This window comes from Malurus melanocephalus, unplaced genomic scaffold, assembly GCF_030028575.1.
Source record: "Malurus melanocephalus ecotype Western Australia unplaced genomic scaffold, MMel_1.1 scaffold_859, whole genome shotgun sequence".
In the NCBI taxonomy this organism is placed as follows: domain Eukaryota; kingdom Metazoa; phylum Chordata; class Aves; order Passeriformes; family Maluridae; genus Malurus; species Malurus melanocephalus.
Window position 1 is genome coordinate 63,686 of NW_026624091.1, and position 15,844 is coordinate 79,529.

At 42.2% G+C, this 15,844-nt stretch overlaps 1 protein-coding gene across 1 annotated transcript in view; it reads left to right on the forward strand.

Annotated features, from left to right (window-relative positions):
- Positions 1-714: 714 nt before the first annotated feature.
- LOC130585290 (membrane-associated guanylate kinase, WW and PDZ domain-containing protein 1-like) overlaps positions 715-15,844 on the forward strand; it is a gene marked incomplete at its 5' end in the record, with an annotated part of 111,281 nt that continues 96,151 nt past the window's right edge. Inside the window, one exon of the mRNA XM_057385712.1 lies at positions 715-831. Coding sequence (XP_057241695.1) covers positions 715-831 — 117 coding nt within the window. The remainder of the gene's footprint in view (positions 832-15,844) is intronic.

Consider the following 15,844-nt stretch of genomic DNA (forward strand, 5'->3'; position numbering starts at 1 on the left):
GTTATTCAGTAACTGGCAATGTTCATTAATAGCTACATTTCCTTCTCTTTGTTTTTTCTTTTTTATTTGTTTCTGTTTTGTTTTCAACTCATTTATCTTCTTTCACACTTCTGAAGGCATTCAAACCTCAACAGGGAAATAAATAGATTGAAGTGAAAACAATTGGATATTATTTTGTTGTTTTTATGGACTTTGGGTGCTCTTAACTCATTAAATCAATACTTTTGTAACTCCTGCTATGAATTGGGATAGATACCAGTACAAAGTATAGCACTTATTTGATTTTTTGGCATGTTGAGGTTTGTTAGTACCTCCAGTGGGAGCAGCTTTTGCCTTCTGTCTCTCTGCCCAGCTCACCCTCCCATGAATTGCAAAAGCAATACCTTTATTATTTTTCTTCTTTTCCCYGTCATCTGTCTTTCTCCATTTGCTCAGACAAATAAGTGATAAAAGGGAATGATGATCTGTTTAACACCACAGGARGAAAGATGCATTATGAGACAAGAGAGACCTCTTGTTTACAGCGAGTTATTTTTGGTAATTAGCCATTTGTAGAGGAAGACRAGCCTCCGCTCGTAAAGTCAGCATGCCATAATTTAGGGGACTCTGAATGGAAATCTAACATTTGCCTCAGTTGGAAATGTTAATTGTGTGCATTTAGAAATAAATAAATAGCTGTTTTGGTTTTGTTTTTTTTTTTTTTTTAATTTGCAGGAAGCAGACTGAACAAAGATCTGCGGCATTATCTCAACCAGAGGTTTCAGAAGGGGTCTCCGGATCACGACCTGCAGCAGACCATTCGAGATAACCTTTATCGCCATGCTGTGCCTTGTAAGTAACAAAACCTGGTTATTATGTAAGTAACAAAACCAGGAATTGACCTGGTGGACTTCACAGAGGAGAATTTCATCTTTATTTTTTGGGGCAGCCTTCCCGTGGTGGTGTGYGCGCCTGTGGGGGAGACTGTTTTCAGCTCGGGAAGGTTTCCATGTGTGACAGCAGATAGGGTTGAAAAGGAAAATGATTCATCTCTGAATTAGGCTTTTTTTGATTACCTTTTTGGATCAGTTGATGGTGTGATGCAAGCCTTGTGATGCCTGCTTTGGAGAAAAACCCTAAAAAAACTGCTATGAAGTGATTGATTGCCTTAGAAATAGTCTATGCTAACATCACGATGGTGARCGGTCCTTATTGGTTTAAAACCTATGAATTAAAAAGCTGCTTCTATTTTTRTTTCCTGAGCAGAATTTTATTTCTGATGCTTGTTTAACTTGTAGAATTGAACAGCATTTTATGGCCGGGTGCCACTGTTGCAGGCATCTGCCACTGTTGGAAGGTCATCCTCACTTCACATAGGAGATAAGCAACAAGAGTTAGCARAGCTGAGGAAGAAATGCTCATTTTCACACAACCAGGAGAAAAACTGAAAAGTCTGGAGCATGGTAATCTTAGAAGGTCAGAACCATTACTCAAAATGAGACTGTCCTTGGCATTTTGGGAAGACATACAAAGAGTGGAGAGTGATCCTACTTTGTGGCACCTCTGTTTGACATTCTCCAGGTAGCAGGGGACACTCTTCTAGGGAAAAGGTTTTTCTGCTTAGCTTGGCTGAGCTGTGGGAATAATGGTATGCCCTTTAGGATCTGGCTGGGATAGTAAACATCTTAGTTATAGGATGCTGAGATGAGCAGCAAAATATTTTGAAATTTCCTGTCTCGGTGTGAATCAGAGATTGTTTATCCTGGTAGATGTATATATATAAATATTGAATAATTATGTTGCGACTCAAAAGTCAGTATTTGCCAACAAATATCACACAGTGGTACACACAGTAATAGTCATTTTCAGTCTAAGTGTTGCGTGCAGGAGGGCTGTGTAAGACCAGTTAAAATTGAGTGGTAACACTGACAAATGTTGATTCTTCAAATGGCAGATGCTGTTATAACACCATGGAGTTTATGCTCATTTTATCAGTGAAAAGCATGAAACAAATTATGTTTAAAGTGCCGTGCACGGACATAAAAGAATGAATATGTATTATTGTTTCCTATTGAACACTTCCATTTTCCATTTTGTCAACATGAAATATGATTATTTTTCAATCACCTAACRTGCCAGGCTGCAGATTGTTAAGGCACACTGCATTAAGTGCCTTCCATGAGAGCACGTGCAGTATTACGTTAGGGAGATGCAGTGTTGTGATACTAATRTCCTTCTGCCTATGTGTGATATTTCATTTCCTAAAGCAGCAAATAAAGCAAATGAGTGTAAGTTCTGGGGAAGCATTTTACACGTTACCAAGGTTACATTTTGAAATGCTTTCCATTGATTCTTTTATCTGATTTATTGAACTTGATGGTGAGCTAAGCTGCGTGGACTTGCTTTTGATTTAAAACTAAGAGCAGTGAAAGTGATTCCTGCCTTTTAGAAATAGCTGGGGAGATGTGGGTTGTTGGTGTATTAATAATAACATCAGTACTTACATTCCACTTATGAAAAAAGTAGAAAAGCTGAGAAGTGGCCTTAGTTATTGTGTGTCTTCACACTTTCCAAATTGTCAGGCAGGTAGCATTTAATTTGTGCTTCATTTACTGTGGAGATGGTATTAATGGTAGCTTTTAAGAATGATGCTAATATTCTTATGTGGCTTGGAATGAGCCTGCTGCGTGGTGGGTCGGGATGCTTTACAGGTCTGCAGATTAATCTGGCTGTACGCTCATATTTTTATTCCTTRGTACACGTGACCAGTAAATCCAGAGCCCTGGACCAATCTCTAGTGCTAATGGATTATGAAGCCTTGTATTTTGAAAATGGAATTCCCTGCTGATTATGTGGTAAACACAAACAAGAAGACAAGGTCACTTGGACTGAGCATGCCTGGCCTGACAGCTGCTTTTTATTGCACTAATATTAGGGCTAAACAAAGTGATAATTAGCAAATGCAAAATGGAAAAAGATATTTTTTAACCACTCCTTGCCCAGAAATTCTGATGAGAATAGCATGTGGTTCAGTCCTGGCTGCTTTGGTACAGGTGGTAAGAAAATCCAGAGGGTTCCTGTTTCCTGCACAGACTGTGCACGTTTTGGCTCAGGAGCTGAGTGACTGCACGGTGATAGTTTTTGTGGAAAACAGAGGTCAAACAGAAGGGAGGAAGGATGCAGAAAGTTTGACTCAACCTCATTATTTTGTCAATGACACACTGCTTAAGCATAATTTAGATTTTAGTTAAGAGTTTGATTTATTTTCTGGCGAACCCTTGAGGACGTGTGGGATGATGTCAGCTCCCAGAGGTGATATGAGCATTCCCTCTATGTGTGACACAGGATGGTTTTCTGAGCAATCAGATTTTATCCCTAAATGTGGGAACTATCATAAAGAAATGGACATAAAGGCGAAGTACTGTTGAAATAAGTTGGTGAACCACACACATACTTTTGCAAACTGAAGTCTTCCCCTKCTCCTCAGTGCCATCTGCCCCTCCAGCACATTTCCTCTGAGTCCTCATACCCTCAGCTCCCCACTGAGCTGATTTTTCTCCTGCAATGTTCTGTAGTAAACAACAGCTGTGACAGGATTCCAGGTGGCCTCCCAAGTTTGGTTGTCGTGAGTCGCGGGTGCTCTGCTGTTCCTGTCACACCAAACCCACGGGTTTATTTACAGACCCGAGGCATTCTCCTCTGAGTTTACTACTTGAGCAGCAGCGTAAGCTAGGACTAAGAAAGAGTATGGAAGAGCGTCAGGGCGCCTTATTTATGTATTTGGATGGTGCATAAGTGGTTATAAAGCTGTGCCACAATGGGCATATCTTTGGAAGAGTGAGTGTAGTTCAGCCCCCAAATTARCTTTTGCTTCACATCAACCACCACTGGGTGTAATTTCCTTGACTTTCTTCTGAGGCTCTCGTTTCACTGTAAACTTCACTGAGCTTTTACTTTAGAATATTTTTTTGGTTTTTGCTTAAGAAAAATCAGGATTTTCTAACTTGAACAAAGTTATTCTCAGAGATGTTCAGATGAACATTCATTCAACAGTTGAATCACTTCCCCAAAACAAGTATTTGTCCTGGTATTAACTGGCTGAAGATCTGAATATTAGAGATTTACCACTTTCATTTCAGCTGTCTGTTCTCTCACCTTCCCAGAGTTTGATCTGTTCCTCTGTCTTCAATTACAGAACAGTAGCTCCAGCTGTTGTGGTTGGTGTTGCAGTGGAGTTTGGAGCAAAATRGAAAGAAATGGATAAAAATCAATAGTGTAAGTGTCGAGTGATCTGTGAGGAGGCTCAGAAAAAGCAACACCAGGCACCTGGCTGGCCTGAGCTCTCTCGCATTTCAGTGGGAAATTTGAGAGTGGGTTTCTTTAGTCCAAGTGATCTCCTGGTGCAAAGGAAAAGTCTCCTTTCCGAGCAATAATATTGAACAAGGAAACTTCACAGCAYTGATAGAACAAACTTTAGTAGGTGAATGTAGAGCTGTACATCGAAGCTTATTATCTGAATTAAAGGTTTTGATGGATAATTGAGCTCCCAAAGGGTGGGTTAGTTGCTCCAGAGTTGGATAAGCTGTTTTGTGCATAACCACCAACCATCATSTGCAGGTAATGGAAGACTTGAGAGACTAAATGGGCTGGGGTGTGATGAAACTGCTGTCAAATGTGCAGCCTTAGGTGATTTCCCTGGACAGTTTTTAAACTCCTGTAGCTCTGGGTTCCCCCATAAGTATTTCTAAACTTCAGAATGAATTGAAAGAAGGAATATTGCAAGCCAGGTTACAGAAGTTTCTTTTTTTTAGAGTGGGGAGCATTAAAGGGTGTCAGTATACTGGGAAAAATTGCTGAAATGAAGCATAAAGAGCTTTATTTTACAAATGAAATGTGTTTTTACATGTGTGGATATTTGAATTACAATTTTGAAGTTATTTTTAGTTACTAATTTTTATTAAGGATAAACAGAATCACTGACAGTGCACATTAGTTTTCTTCTCAGGCAATAAATCATCAGTTTATGTACACAAATGTTCTTGAATTCTCAAAAGCTTTCCTGACCTGCAGCCGTATTTATTATCCAAGTACTTATTGTTGCAGCTCCTTTCCAAGAGGTGTAATTCTACTTTTGTAATGAGAAATAGTTGCAGAGTCCATGAAATATTCATTTGAAGGCCCACACTGATAAGGTGAGGAGCAGCAGACCCTTGTCTAACACATAAAAAAAAGTTGTTTTGCAAGATTTATTGGAAAAAGTTAGGAGAAAGTTTTAAATACTTTTTAAATAGTGGCATTATCGCTAGGTTGCAACATATGGATACCAGCAGTAGGTAAAGATAATTTTTCTCAAGAATATTTCCTTGTGAGTTAATCTAATTCTGTATAACATGAGGTATGTTTTCCAAGCCAGCTAGTGTACACACATTTAATTTTTCCTGTGTTTTCAGCAGGGACTGTATCCTRAGTACAACCACTGGCTTTAAAATATCCTTGTAGCTGTGTTCCAGGGAGTGCCAAATTGCAGCAGTGTCCCCTGCAGTTTTCAAGGATATAATTCTTTCACTTACTWGTGAACCAGATGTGTTTTCACTTCTAAAAGAGAGAAAAATACCCTGTTTTGAGCAACAGGGCCAATATTTCTGTAGTTTAGTTCCTTTCTATAGACAATAATTTTTGTTTAATCTAGAAAACTTCAGACCTTTTTTCCATCTGGTCTGCCCTTTCAGATCAGCAGCACATTTTGTGCCAGTGAAACTATTGTTTAGGGGTGGGTTTGTTTGTTTTGTTTTTTAAATTYRGAAATAAAAGCACTTATGATAGCAAATATTGCTCCATCTGCTTCCCCATTTGTGAGGAATAGCTTTTTTGTGTTTCACTGTACACCCAGTTGGAATTGCATGAGGCACCAGGGAACAGTACAAAGCAGAGGAGCTCAGCCTTATATGCTCTCCCATGCCACTTGCCAAAGGAGATTTGGGTAAGAAGTGTGGGAAGAGATTACAGGGCCAGTTTTCTTTGTTTTCTTTGTGAGTCCCCAGTGTACTTAATTTTGCAGGTTTTTTCGTGGCAGTTGCTTTGTACTCCGGCAAAGCAGCTGCGAGTGGATATTTAGGTGTAGTGCAAACAATGTCTGTGCATATGTTTTAAAACATAAAGGTGAAATCTCTGGGAGAGCAAAGAGTAAATCTGAGCTGAGGGCAGGTACTCCTGTTTGGGGTTTGAAGGGGTGGAGATGAATTACCCCACATTATTTACTTCAAAACTGGCTCTGTCCTGCCATAGTTTTTCATACAATGTCCCTGGGTCCTGATTAGATCTTTTGTGATGGCTGCAGTGCCACAGCTTTTGATTTTTAGGCAGTCTGATTTCTTTTCAACTTTCAACTTTACCACCATGCATCTGTTCGAGGTTTTCARTGTATTGATTGCGCTACAAAGCAAAGAGAATGAGTGTTCCAAGCAGAAGGATTGGTTGAAAATGAGGYGAAATTAAATGTAGCTGTTCTTTAACCAGCTTTTCCACTCTCATTTGCATTTGGGCTTCTCATTTGGTATTTCATGATTAACTCCCTCCAGAAAGCCCCTGTCACTGTATGGGTATGTTTGTGATTGGGTGCGTTGGTTGTTCCACGGTTACAAAAGTCTTGTCCTTTCCATCAAAGGTGTCAGTATGTAAAAAGGAAAGGCTGTAAATCCTATTTATGTGATTATACTGGTCCAGCGTGATACCTGCAATAGAGTGTGGGCAAACCAGTGGGATTGTAGAGTTTCCCAGTCACACATCTCACTACTCTGACAGTCTCTGAGCCCAGGGGGGCAGTGGCAGATGSCAGCTCCTGGTGGTTTGATGGGGACACAGAGTTGTCACATTTCATCTTCAAACAGTTATCCTTTTTTTTTAACATTACATGCTTCCTCACATAAAGCACGCTGTGTTTGTCCTCTAAATCYTTTTTGTCTTTATTTCAGCAGAGAGGCGATTAGCCATGTAATCATTTATAAAGCTGTTTGGATTCTGCGAGCTGGTTTTCTTTGGGGAGAGTCATATCCAATACYTTTACTGGGAATAACTCAATTCATCTTCATTGATTCCCTTCCCCCCACCCCAAGTGAATAAGGGGGTAGAAAAAAAATAGAACAAATATTTGTAGTTCTGCCCCTATTGAAAGGAAAATAAATCTTTCTTATTAGTCCTAACAGTCTAGATGTATCCTTTCTTTAAAATGTTCCCTTGAATAATTAGAGCTTTGAGTTATGGAGTCAAGATTCCTGGGTCATTGCCAGAACAGATTTGTTTAAGGGGGACACTGGTTCTCTGAATTCCTTTTAAAGGGTTTTGTAATGTCTCAGACTGCTCTTAATTAGTGATTTAAGAGGGAATACATCTGTTTCACTGAGGATTGTGAAAATTTTTATTTAAATGGAAATGTTTAATAAATGGCTCTTTGAAAGGCTAATGTATCTTCAGAATGAGATGTGTATCACTGAGTAATCAGGTGGATAGTGATCTGGCAGTTCTTGCAGTCTTTTTCTAGCTGAATATGGAGGAAAGGTACCTTTGGAAGTATCATCTGCTATTGAATTATGTCTCATACTTCATCATTCATTCACTGCCTGCACTTTTTCTTTGAATGTCAGGTTTAACACTATATTTGCCAGGGGAAAATCAATAAATAAAAGTTGGTGTTGCTGAAAGGCCTGTAAAAAGTGTTATTAGAGACACTGATGATACTTTGTTTTTTTATCTTAGACCATCATGGAAACTCAGGTACCAAAATTTAAAGCTATTTAATGGGACRTTTTTCTTATGCTAAAAATGTGCAGGTAATCTTTGCTGTATTAGGATTTGAACTGGCAAACCTCAGAACKGAGGGGCTGGAGCAGATTCTGAGGGAAGGGGGAGCTCCAAATTAAGAAGTGCTGCTTTTAGCAAGCTCTTCCTTGAATAAATTACAAGATGGCTATTAATACACACAGCATTACCATCTCCTACTGTTCACAGATTTTTTGAATTAGTAATCAAAACCTTGAAGCTGGGTATTTTGACTCTTTGTTTAAGTGTTGATTTATGAACCCGTACTACCATCTTTGTTCTCATTTTTCTAGGGTGTGAGTATTTTAGTGTTTTGTTTTGTTCAGAGGTGGATAACACAGGAGAGCTGAAAATGTGCTTGGATGAATAGTGAGGTTATTAGCAGTTGTCCTAGATCCAGCTGTGGAAGGTTTTGAGGAAAGCAGCAAGTGTTGCAAAATGTGCAAGACAGTCATGGAAAACCCACCAGGGCACGGCATGGCAGGAGGAAAGCTGGACTCAACAGTGGGGCAGAGCTGGACCCAGTTCTTCCAGGAATGTGAACATCCCATCAAGCTCATAAATACCTTTCCTATTTTCRCATTCCCATCATTTTGAAGATGTGYTCTGCTATCTCACTTAGCRATCCTCTGCAAAATGCCCAATGTTTTCTGGAAGGGAAAAGCTGATGAGCTGCAATAGTGCTGCTCCTGTGTAACTAACCACACTGGAGARTCACGCTGACAGACATTCTGTAAATTGCCCACATTATAGAACATTGATGATACCATTAAAGTGGTAAATTTAATATTATAGTTCTATTAGATTTCTCCCTCATTAACTCTGATCTGATAAACAACCTCCGGCATATTTTGAAGGTAATAATCACCTTACAATCACTACTGCTCCTCTCTATCTGGCATTTCAAGCTTCTATAGATTTATAGTTCTTCTGTCATCTAATCTGTACTTACTTTTATTTCTTTGAACTTGTGCTTACAGGCAGACCCTTTCCTAGAGGGCCCTGGGCATGCAATTAACACTTCATAGCCAGAATAAAGTCATCCAAAATTCCATTCCTCAGATTTTGGATAAAATGGGTCWGAGAGAATGAAGTTAACCCAGTGTTCAGGCAAGCAGGATGCAGACCTGCMGAGGTGTTTTAGGACTTTCTAAGGGTTGGTACTGGGGAATGTTGGCAGCAGTGGGTTGTGTTCTTGGCTTTTGCAAACAGAGATCAGAACAGTCTCTGCAGACTCTTGCTGGAGTTGCAGGTGGTGAAGAGGGTCCTGTGTGGGTGCTGTGCTGGGTTCTGGGCACAGCCCTGCCGAGCAGAGCAGCACGTGGAAATGCTGAAGGAATCTTTTTCAGCCGCATCTGCCCAGTGGAGACAACTTCTATTCTTAAACCTTCATCATCAAGCTGCAAACCCGCAGTTTAACCAAGTAACCTTAGCTCCTCTCGACTGGCAGGAGGCTTCCAAGGAGGGATCACTTGCCTCTTGTTTTCCTAAGTGAGTCATGCTTTAATTAGAGCCCTGTCTCGAGGAGAAGGTGGTTGTTATACATCACCTATCACAATGTAAAAGTGGAAAGCGACGCTGAAATGCTGACCCTTAATCTGAAGTGCACCATCTGTGTTTTATTTCCACATCTTGCTGAGTTTACAGTTATTTGAATTCACAGTTTGTTCCCCATTTGCTGTTCCCACATGGTAAGTGAATTGGATCCAAAATGTACTGATGAAAGAATGAGAAGTCTGTTGGAGAAGTTTGTTCCTACCTACAAGAGTGCTCTATCTCACACTTTTTCCACCCTGTGAGTTAAATCCCAGCTGTAAAACCTTGTCTCAAGATGGCCTTCTTTCATGGTGGGAAGTTGGGGTTACTGTAAGGACAAAGACTCCTTTCCCCATCCTGAAAAGATTTATGGTTTGCTTATGACTTTCAGCTCCAGAAAAGGTAGAGAGTTCTTACAACTGACAAAGTATTTGCTTTGCTGTTCCTGTAAATCTGTGTGAATGCTTATCTGATAGTGCTTGCTGCTGGAGAATTGCACTTATTTAATATTTCTTCTCTGTTCATGTGAGCCAAAGCGTTYGATGCTAAATTAAGACTGGGTGTAACATAATGATGAGAGCTGTAATTACAACTGAAATAGTTTTCGTGGTGCAACTTTGAACTACTCTGATTTTGGAATGGGCAAACAGCTCAAAAACAGGTTGAATTTCGTTTATTCTCCCTTCCATTTTTTTTTCCACTGAGAGCAGCCATTTTCTTAAGATATAACTAACTGTAAAAAAAAATATATAAAATTTAAACATGTCATATTTCAAAAGCAAGCCATCAAAATGCTGAAGGCTGTATAAACTTAAATACCTTCTTTGGCTTTTGCTGTAGACCACACAAGCTCTGAGAAATTGATTACTCTGGTGCTGGAAGGGGCTTTCATGATACAGAAACAGAGGTTTGCATTGAATTTCTGTCTTTGTGTGTGGGACTTCTTTTTTGGAAAGAGAAAAAGCCTTTAAACCCCAGATTAAAAATAAGTCATTTCATTGTTTCCTTTTTCCCCTCTTCTAAATCTTATGAAAGAGTTTTCATAAATGATTGGGGAGCTGCGTCTCTGAATAAATCTACAGTAAAATGCTCCATTTCTTTTTTTTTAATAAAGAGGCTTTTTTTCTGGAATGTTCCATTTAGGTACTGCCTCATTGAAGTTTTGTCTGGTTGAGAGAGTTTCAGTGTGGCTCATGCAGGTTTTTTTATTTTGTGGACATGAAGAGGAGGGGTGAGGAATTCAGAGTAATTTATTTTCATATTGCAGTTTTCAAATTTACTGTATCCAGTATTCTAAACCTAACATTATCAAAGGCTTTGGAGTTCCCATGGTGGCTGTGAGCTGACCAGACATATACCCAAAAAATACTCTSTGGCTCAAAGGGGCCATGGTTGAATGATCAGGAAGGTGATCWTGAGCAAAGAAATTCTGTCTTTTATTTTTAAACAAGAGGCACGTAATGGGCCCACACCTTGGCCCAGCTGGTGTTTTCATGAAAATATTGATGTCCCATAAATTTAGGACTGTTTATAAGCAGGCCAATCTCCTGTTCRTGTGTGGCCATGTCTCTTATAAAGGCAATTCAAGGGCTGCTGGCTCTCAGTGGTATTTTGCCCTTATCCAGCTCAAGCACTTTGGGGGACTGGGCACATCAGCAGGAGCCGTGTCTGTATTTCCTGCTGGCTTTGGTGGTGCTTTTGGATGCTTTCCCTTACCTGGCCCTTGCACACAGGGGCTGAACTTCTGTGTCCTTTGCCCACAGCTGTACAGAGCTGCCATGCCAGTGATGGCTCTGGGCTGGTGTGGGTCAAAATTCTGCTTATTCCAGGAAATGAATGGTGCTGAACCCACTGGGCCATGGGAACAGCACCCTGTGCCCATCCTTCAGCTCTTCCCATGCCATCCTCAGGATTCCCACATCCCTGYGTGTCTCAGTGGAGCTGCACAAGCCCTGGCAAAGCAGCCCAGGAGCTGCAGGGGAGCAGGATTCCTTTCAAGGCTGGAGTCCCCTGAGATTTCAGAGCTGCATCCGAGCAATCCTGTCCTGTGAGATATGTGGAAAGCGTCCAAGACGGACACCTGCTGGCTCTGAAGCAGTCAAGTGCTTTTTCCAAAATATGTTTGGCCCCTGTTCGGGATGTTTACTTTTAAAAAGGTACAGACATGTGTTGGCTGTAAAAGAAAGGGGGGCAAAAATCATTGTTGCTACTGTCACTGAAATTCCCTGCAGACTTAAAAGGAAGATGAAAGTTGGTACTTTAAGAGAGACTCGAAGCCCTTGGGACAAACACAGCAGAAATCTGAAAGATGCTCTGTCTGATTGCTTGCAAAAATGAGTGCTGTATCTCCTACAGAGAGGGAGACAGAGCCAGAAATACATATTCTCATCGTTCCCCTATGCTTGAGCCTTGCTAACTAGGACAATACCATTTTGCACTTCCCTGGGCATATTTTCAAACAGCAGCTCAATGAAGGTGATAGAGAAGGGGGAAAAAAAAAAGGGTGAAGGAGAAAGAAGAGAGAGGGGGAAATCTGCCTGGTGGTATTTCAGATCTCCAGCATACACAGGTGCTTTTTAATCCCTCTGGCCTACATATTCCACAGCCCCTAGGAATAGAGGAGTCGTGATGTAATGCTCTTTTCCTCACACTCCCAGCTTAAATACAGATGGAAATTGTTGTCATGTGTTAGAAATGTCACCAATAATATAAAAGGCAGGCTTCTGCATTCTCCCTTTTGCACTGTCAGCTGCTGCTGCCAGCTTATTCTTCCCTCTCAAACCTATTGTCATGTGGCAGAAACCCTGATGTAAGTAAGCCCTGTCCTCCCCCTGCTTATGATCCCTGCATTTTTTATTCCCCTCTGCTGCAGTGCTGAGGATCATTACATACCACGACTTAAAGACAAGACCTCACAAAGGAAGGATTAATCTTGTATTTGTGCTTGAATTTCGAAGGACTCAGGCAAGTGAGAATGTTCTGTTGTATTCTCTCTCTCTTTTTTCCTTTCCCCCGCTCTCTCCTAGATGCTAACGCGAGGGATGGAAAGGCTGTAAGGCGGGTGTGTGTTTATGGAGCGGAGGCAGCGCTCCGGTCGGGATGCTGCGGGATGCTGTGGGGCTGGGAAAGGAGCGGGGCTGGCAGCCCAAGCCCAGCCTGCCAGCACAGATGGCTAGTGCTGCTTTTTAATTCATCAAGCAGGCTTTACGTGAGGCCCGTTGGGCGAGCGGGTGCGCTGCGAAAAGCGGGGTCAATGGGCACGAATAGGCTGAGATCAGGACCAGATGCCTGCCGAACAATGGGGCTTTTGAAAGAAATGCGGGAGGAAGCGTGGCGCTGGCTTTGTACTGCCTCCGCATTGCAGGTTGGAATGGGGCAGCTCCGATTTAATGAAGTGCATTCCTAAACGCGGTCGTCAGCCCGGGCTGGGAGACAAGGGGACATGTCAGAAGGGGGCTTGTGGGGCCGGCGCTGGGGGGGGGAGGGAGCGATCCACTGATGGATCGCCCCGAACAATGCGGTCTTAGTGCTGGATGGGAAAAACCATCAATACATCCCTGTGCATGTTAATGCGATACAGCAGGTGTTGCTAAATGTGTGTCCCCGCATTGTTCCGAGGCGGGGAGGGGGCAGGAAGGAGACCCGAGAGGGATGCGCTCATCCCCGCTGGCCGTGCGCACCCCGGGGACAGCGGGAGGCGACAAGCGGCACTGCCACCGCGGGGACGGGCTGAGCCAGCCCTGTGCTGGCCTGGCAGGCTCACAGAGGCTGGTCGCAGCTTAAAGGCACAGCAGGGCCTTTTTCCTGGAAATATTCCCCCAAACCAAGCAGGTGTGAGGGCTGGGAAGGGAATCTCAGAGAGCAGTCTGGGTCACCAGGGCAGAGGGCAAGGAGCGGGGAGGCAGCGGTGGTATCTCAGTTGGAATCCAGCAGTGAAAGAGTTAAAAAGGGGCAATTTTTTTTTTTTTCAGCTTCTCCAGCTTCCCATCGATTGGGGATGAGTTGGGGAAGGTGTGTGAATTGCAATAAACAAGGTGTACAACGTGTATAAAACCAAACAAAACATCTCCTTCCTCTTTTGTGTGTATCCTGCTGCACTGGCTGATGTTCCCTTCCTTTAGGATAGTTTTCTGTGTCACAGAAGTAACATCCCTAAACACTTCCCGCCATGTTTGCCAGGGAAATTCTTGAAGGCTTGGGGAGGGGGAGAGTGTACACAGTCAGTCATTATTATATGTATTTCTTAATAAAAAGACACCCCTTTAATTGCTGTCATTGTGTTGTCTGCTCCCCTTGTGATTTGTGACATGCTATACTGTATTTGTCAGCAGAATGAAAGGGGTCTTTGTTCCTTATTCATATTATGGCACACTGCATCTCTCAGGGAAAATGGAATATTTGCCTTTAGAGCTAACTTAGCTGGTGATCTGTGCCACTGTTACACTGGGAAGGGTTTGGGTTTTTTTTGCCGGGAGTTTCAGAGGAATTTGCAAGCAAGGTTCGAATTATTTTACTTATTTATTTTTACATATCASTGAGTTAATAGTGATGAAGAGTGATCAGCTTGATTTGCCCACAGGACAGGTAAAGCATGGCCAGTGGCTGCAGCAGCTTCACATATTGCAGCTGCCTTTCCATGTATCCATTCTTTTCTGTGGGTGAATGGCCAAGTTGACCATGAACCAGGATTTAATCCTTGTGCACCTTCGATCATGTGTGGACTGCCAAAAGAGTGTAGAAAAATAAACCTAGAGTGTGTAATATGGACAAGCTCATGTTTTTGTTCAAAGGTTGGCCAAGGCTGCAGATGTACAAAGGCTGTTAGTGACTGGCCAGCTCTGAGAGTGGCTATTTGGGGGTGCCAGTGGCGCTTGGAAAGCACATTCCAGGCACTGGTGAGGTGTGCTGGGTTAGGTTATGTATGGTGTAACATCCACAGCATTGTCACTAGTGCTCTGTTTGCTGTCCTTGCTGTGCTCTGGCTGCCTGGGTCTCAGTCTGTGTGCCTKGCAATGGGAATGGTTCACGAGTGTAGCAGCAGCCAAAAGAGATTTAAGGCAGCCCAAACAATTCATAAGACTTCTTCTAGCACACCTAAATGGCATGAGTGTATGGAGCTTGTTTTTAAATTGAGCTACAGGTTCAGCAAGCTTGAGCTTTACATTGTTAATTATGCTTATTTTCTACTCTTCAGTGCCCAAGGAAAAATGGGTAAAAATCGTAGAGTCTGGCTTGGTCCTGGGAAGGTGCAGTTTGTGTGTGGGGCTCTTCTGTCAGAGGGCCTGGCTCAGCAAAGGGCTGGGCTGTGAACCTGTTGACTGTTGTTGTGTGTTCCTCCTGCAATGTGGGAAATCACATCAAGGAGCAGCTTTGGTCTGGAGAGAGTGAGGATGCACTSGCTGGTGCAGAAGCACAGGGAGTGTTTTCCCCTTTGCCAGTTTGCTTCCACTCATCCTTGTCTACTGCTGAGTCCTGTCAGATGGAAGCAATGATGGATCCATGTAGAWCCAAGAATGATGCTTCACTTCCTTCAGGGAAACTGAAGTGAGTAGTGCAGGTGAGAAGGAGCACAGGCAGCTGTTCCAGGAGTGCCTCAGCTCCCTGCTCGTGAAGTGCTGCAGTGCCAGGTTTTGCCATAACAGCAATGTCCCTTTTCCAGTTGTTTTTTTATTTTTTTTTTTGTTTGTTTAATATACTCTTCTAATGCAGGTTAATCCAACCTGAAATACGAAACTTGAGGTATCCCTTTTGTCATTATTGACAACCCCTTGCATAGGTAAGGCTGTCATAGCAGTCAGTGTTGCATAAAGGAAAAAAGYAACAAGAAGCCATTAATTCAGCAGCACAAGCTGATTAAATGGTGTTGGRTTCCTGACTCTGCATCTGACAATAAGTAATAACACTCTCAGTTTTAGTTGTCTAGAAGTTGTTGTGCTGCAGGAAGGCTYTTCCCTGCACTTTGGAGCCTGTATACACACAGCTTTCTGGCAGCTTTCCACCCTTTTCAGAATGCACTTGGTCTTTACATGGTTGCACAAGAAATTCTGAAATCAATGCACATGAAATCATTTTGGTCAAGAGGTGCTGTGTGCTGTGGTATTCAACAAAGCTTATTCAAAATGTGGTGCTGTTTTCAGTCAAATTCTGCTAAATCCTGCCCTGAAATCCTCAGAATGTTTTGCTCTTGAATATTCTGGTAAGCATGATGACTGGTTCACTGTGTTAATCCTGCATGGTCTTTCTGTCTGCAGCTAATCCTGAGCTGTTGTTGGTGTTCTGCATACACGAGTAAGATTCCTTCCCCCCTCCTCTTGACCATGTCCAGTAGAATTCCAGCTGACTGCTAGAAGATAACAGTTCAAATATCCTACTCTTCCTTTTTCTCATCCTTTAGTGTGAGAGCTGAGTTTCTTCTGCTTGGAAAAACAAAACCCAGAGAAGTAGGAAAAATCCTCTTGATCTGTTGAGCTCTATCTRGAGGCTTGTACTGGCTGTGAGTGTGCAGGATGTCTTC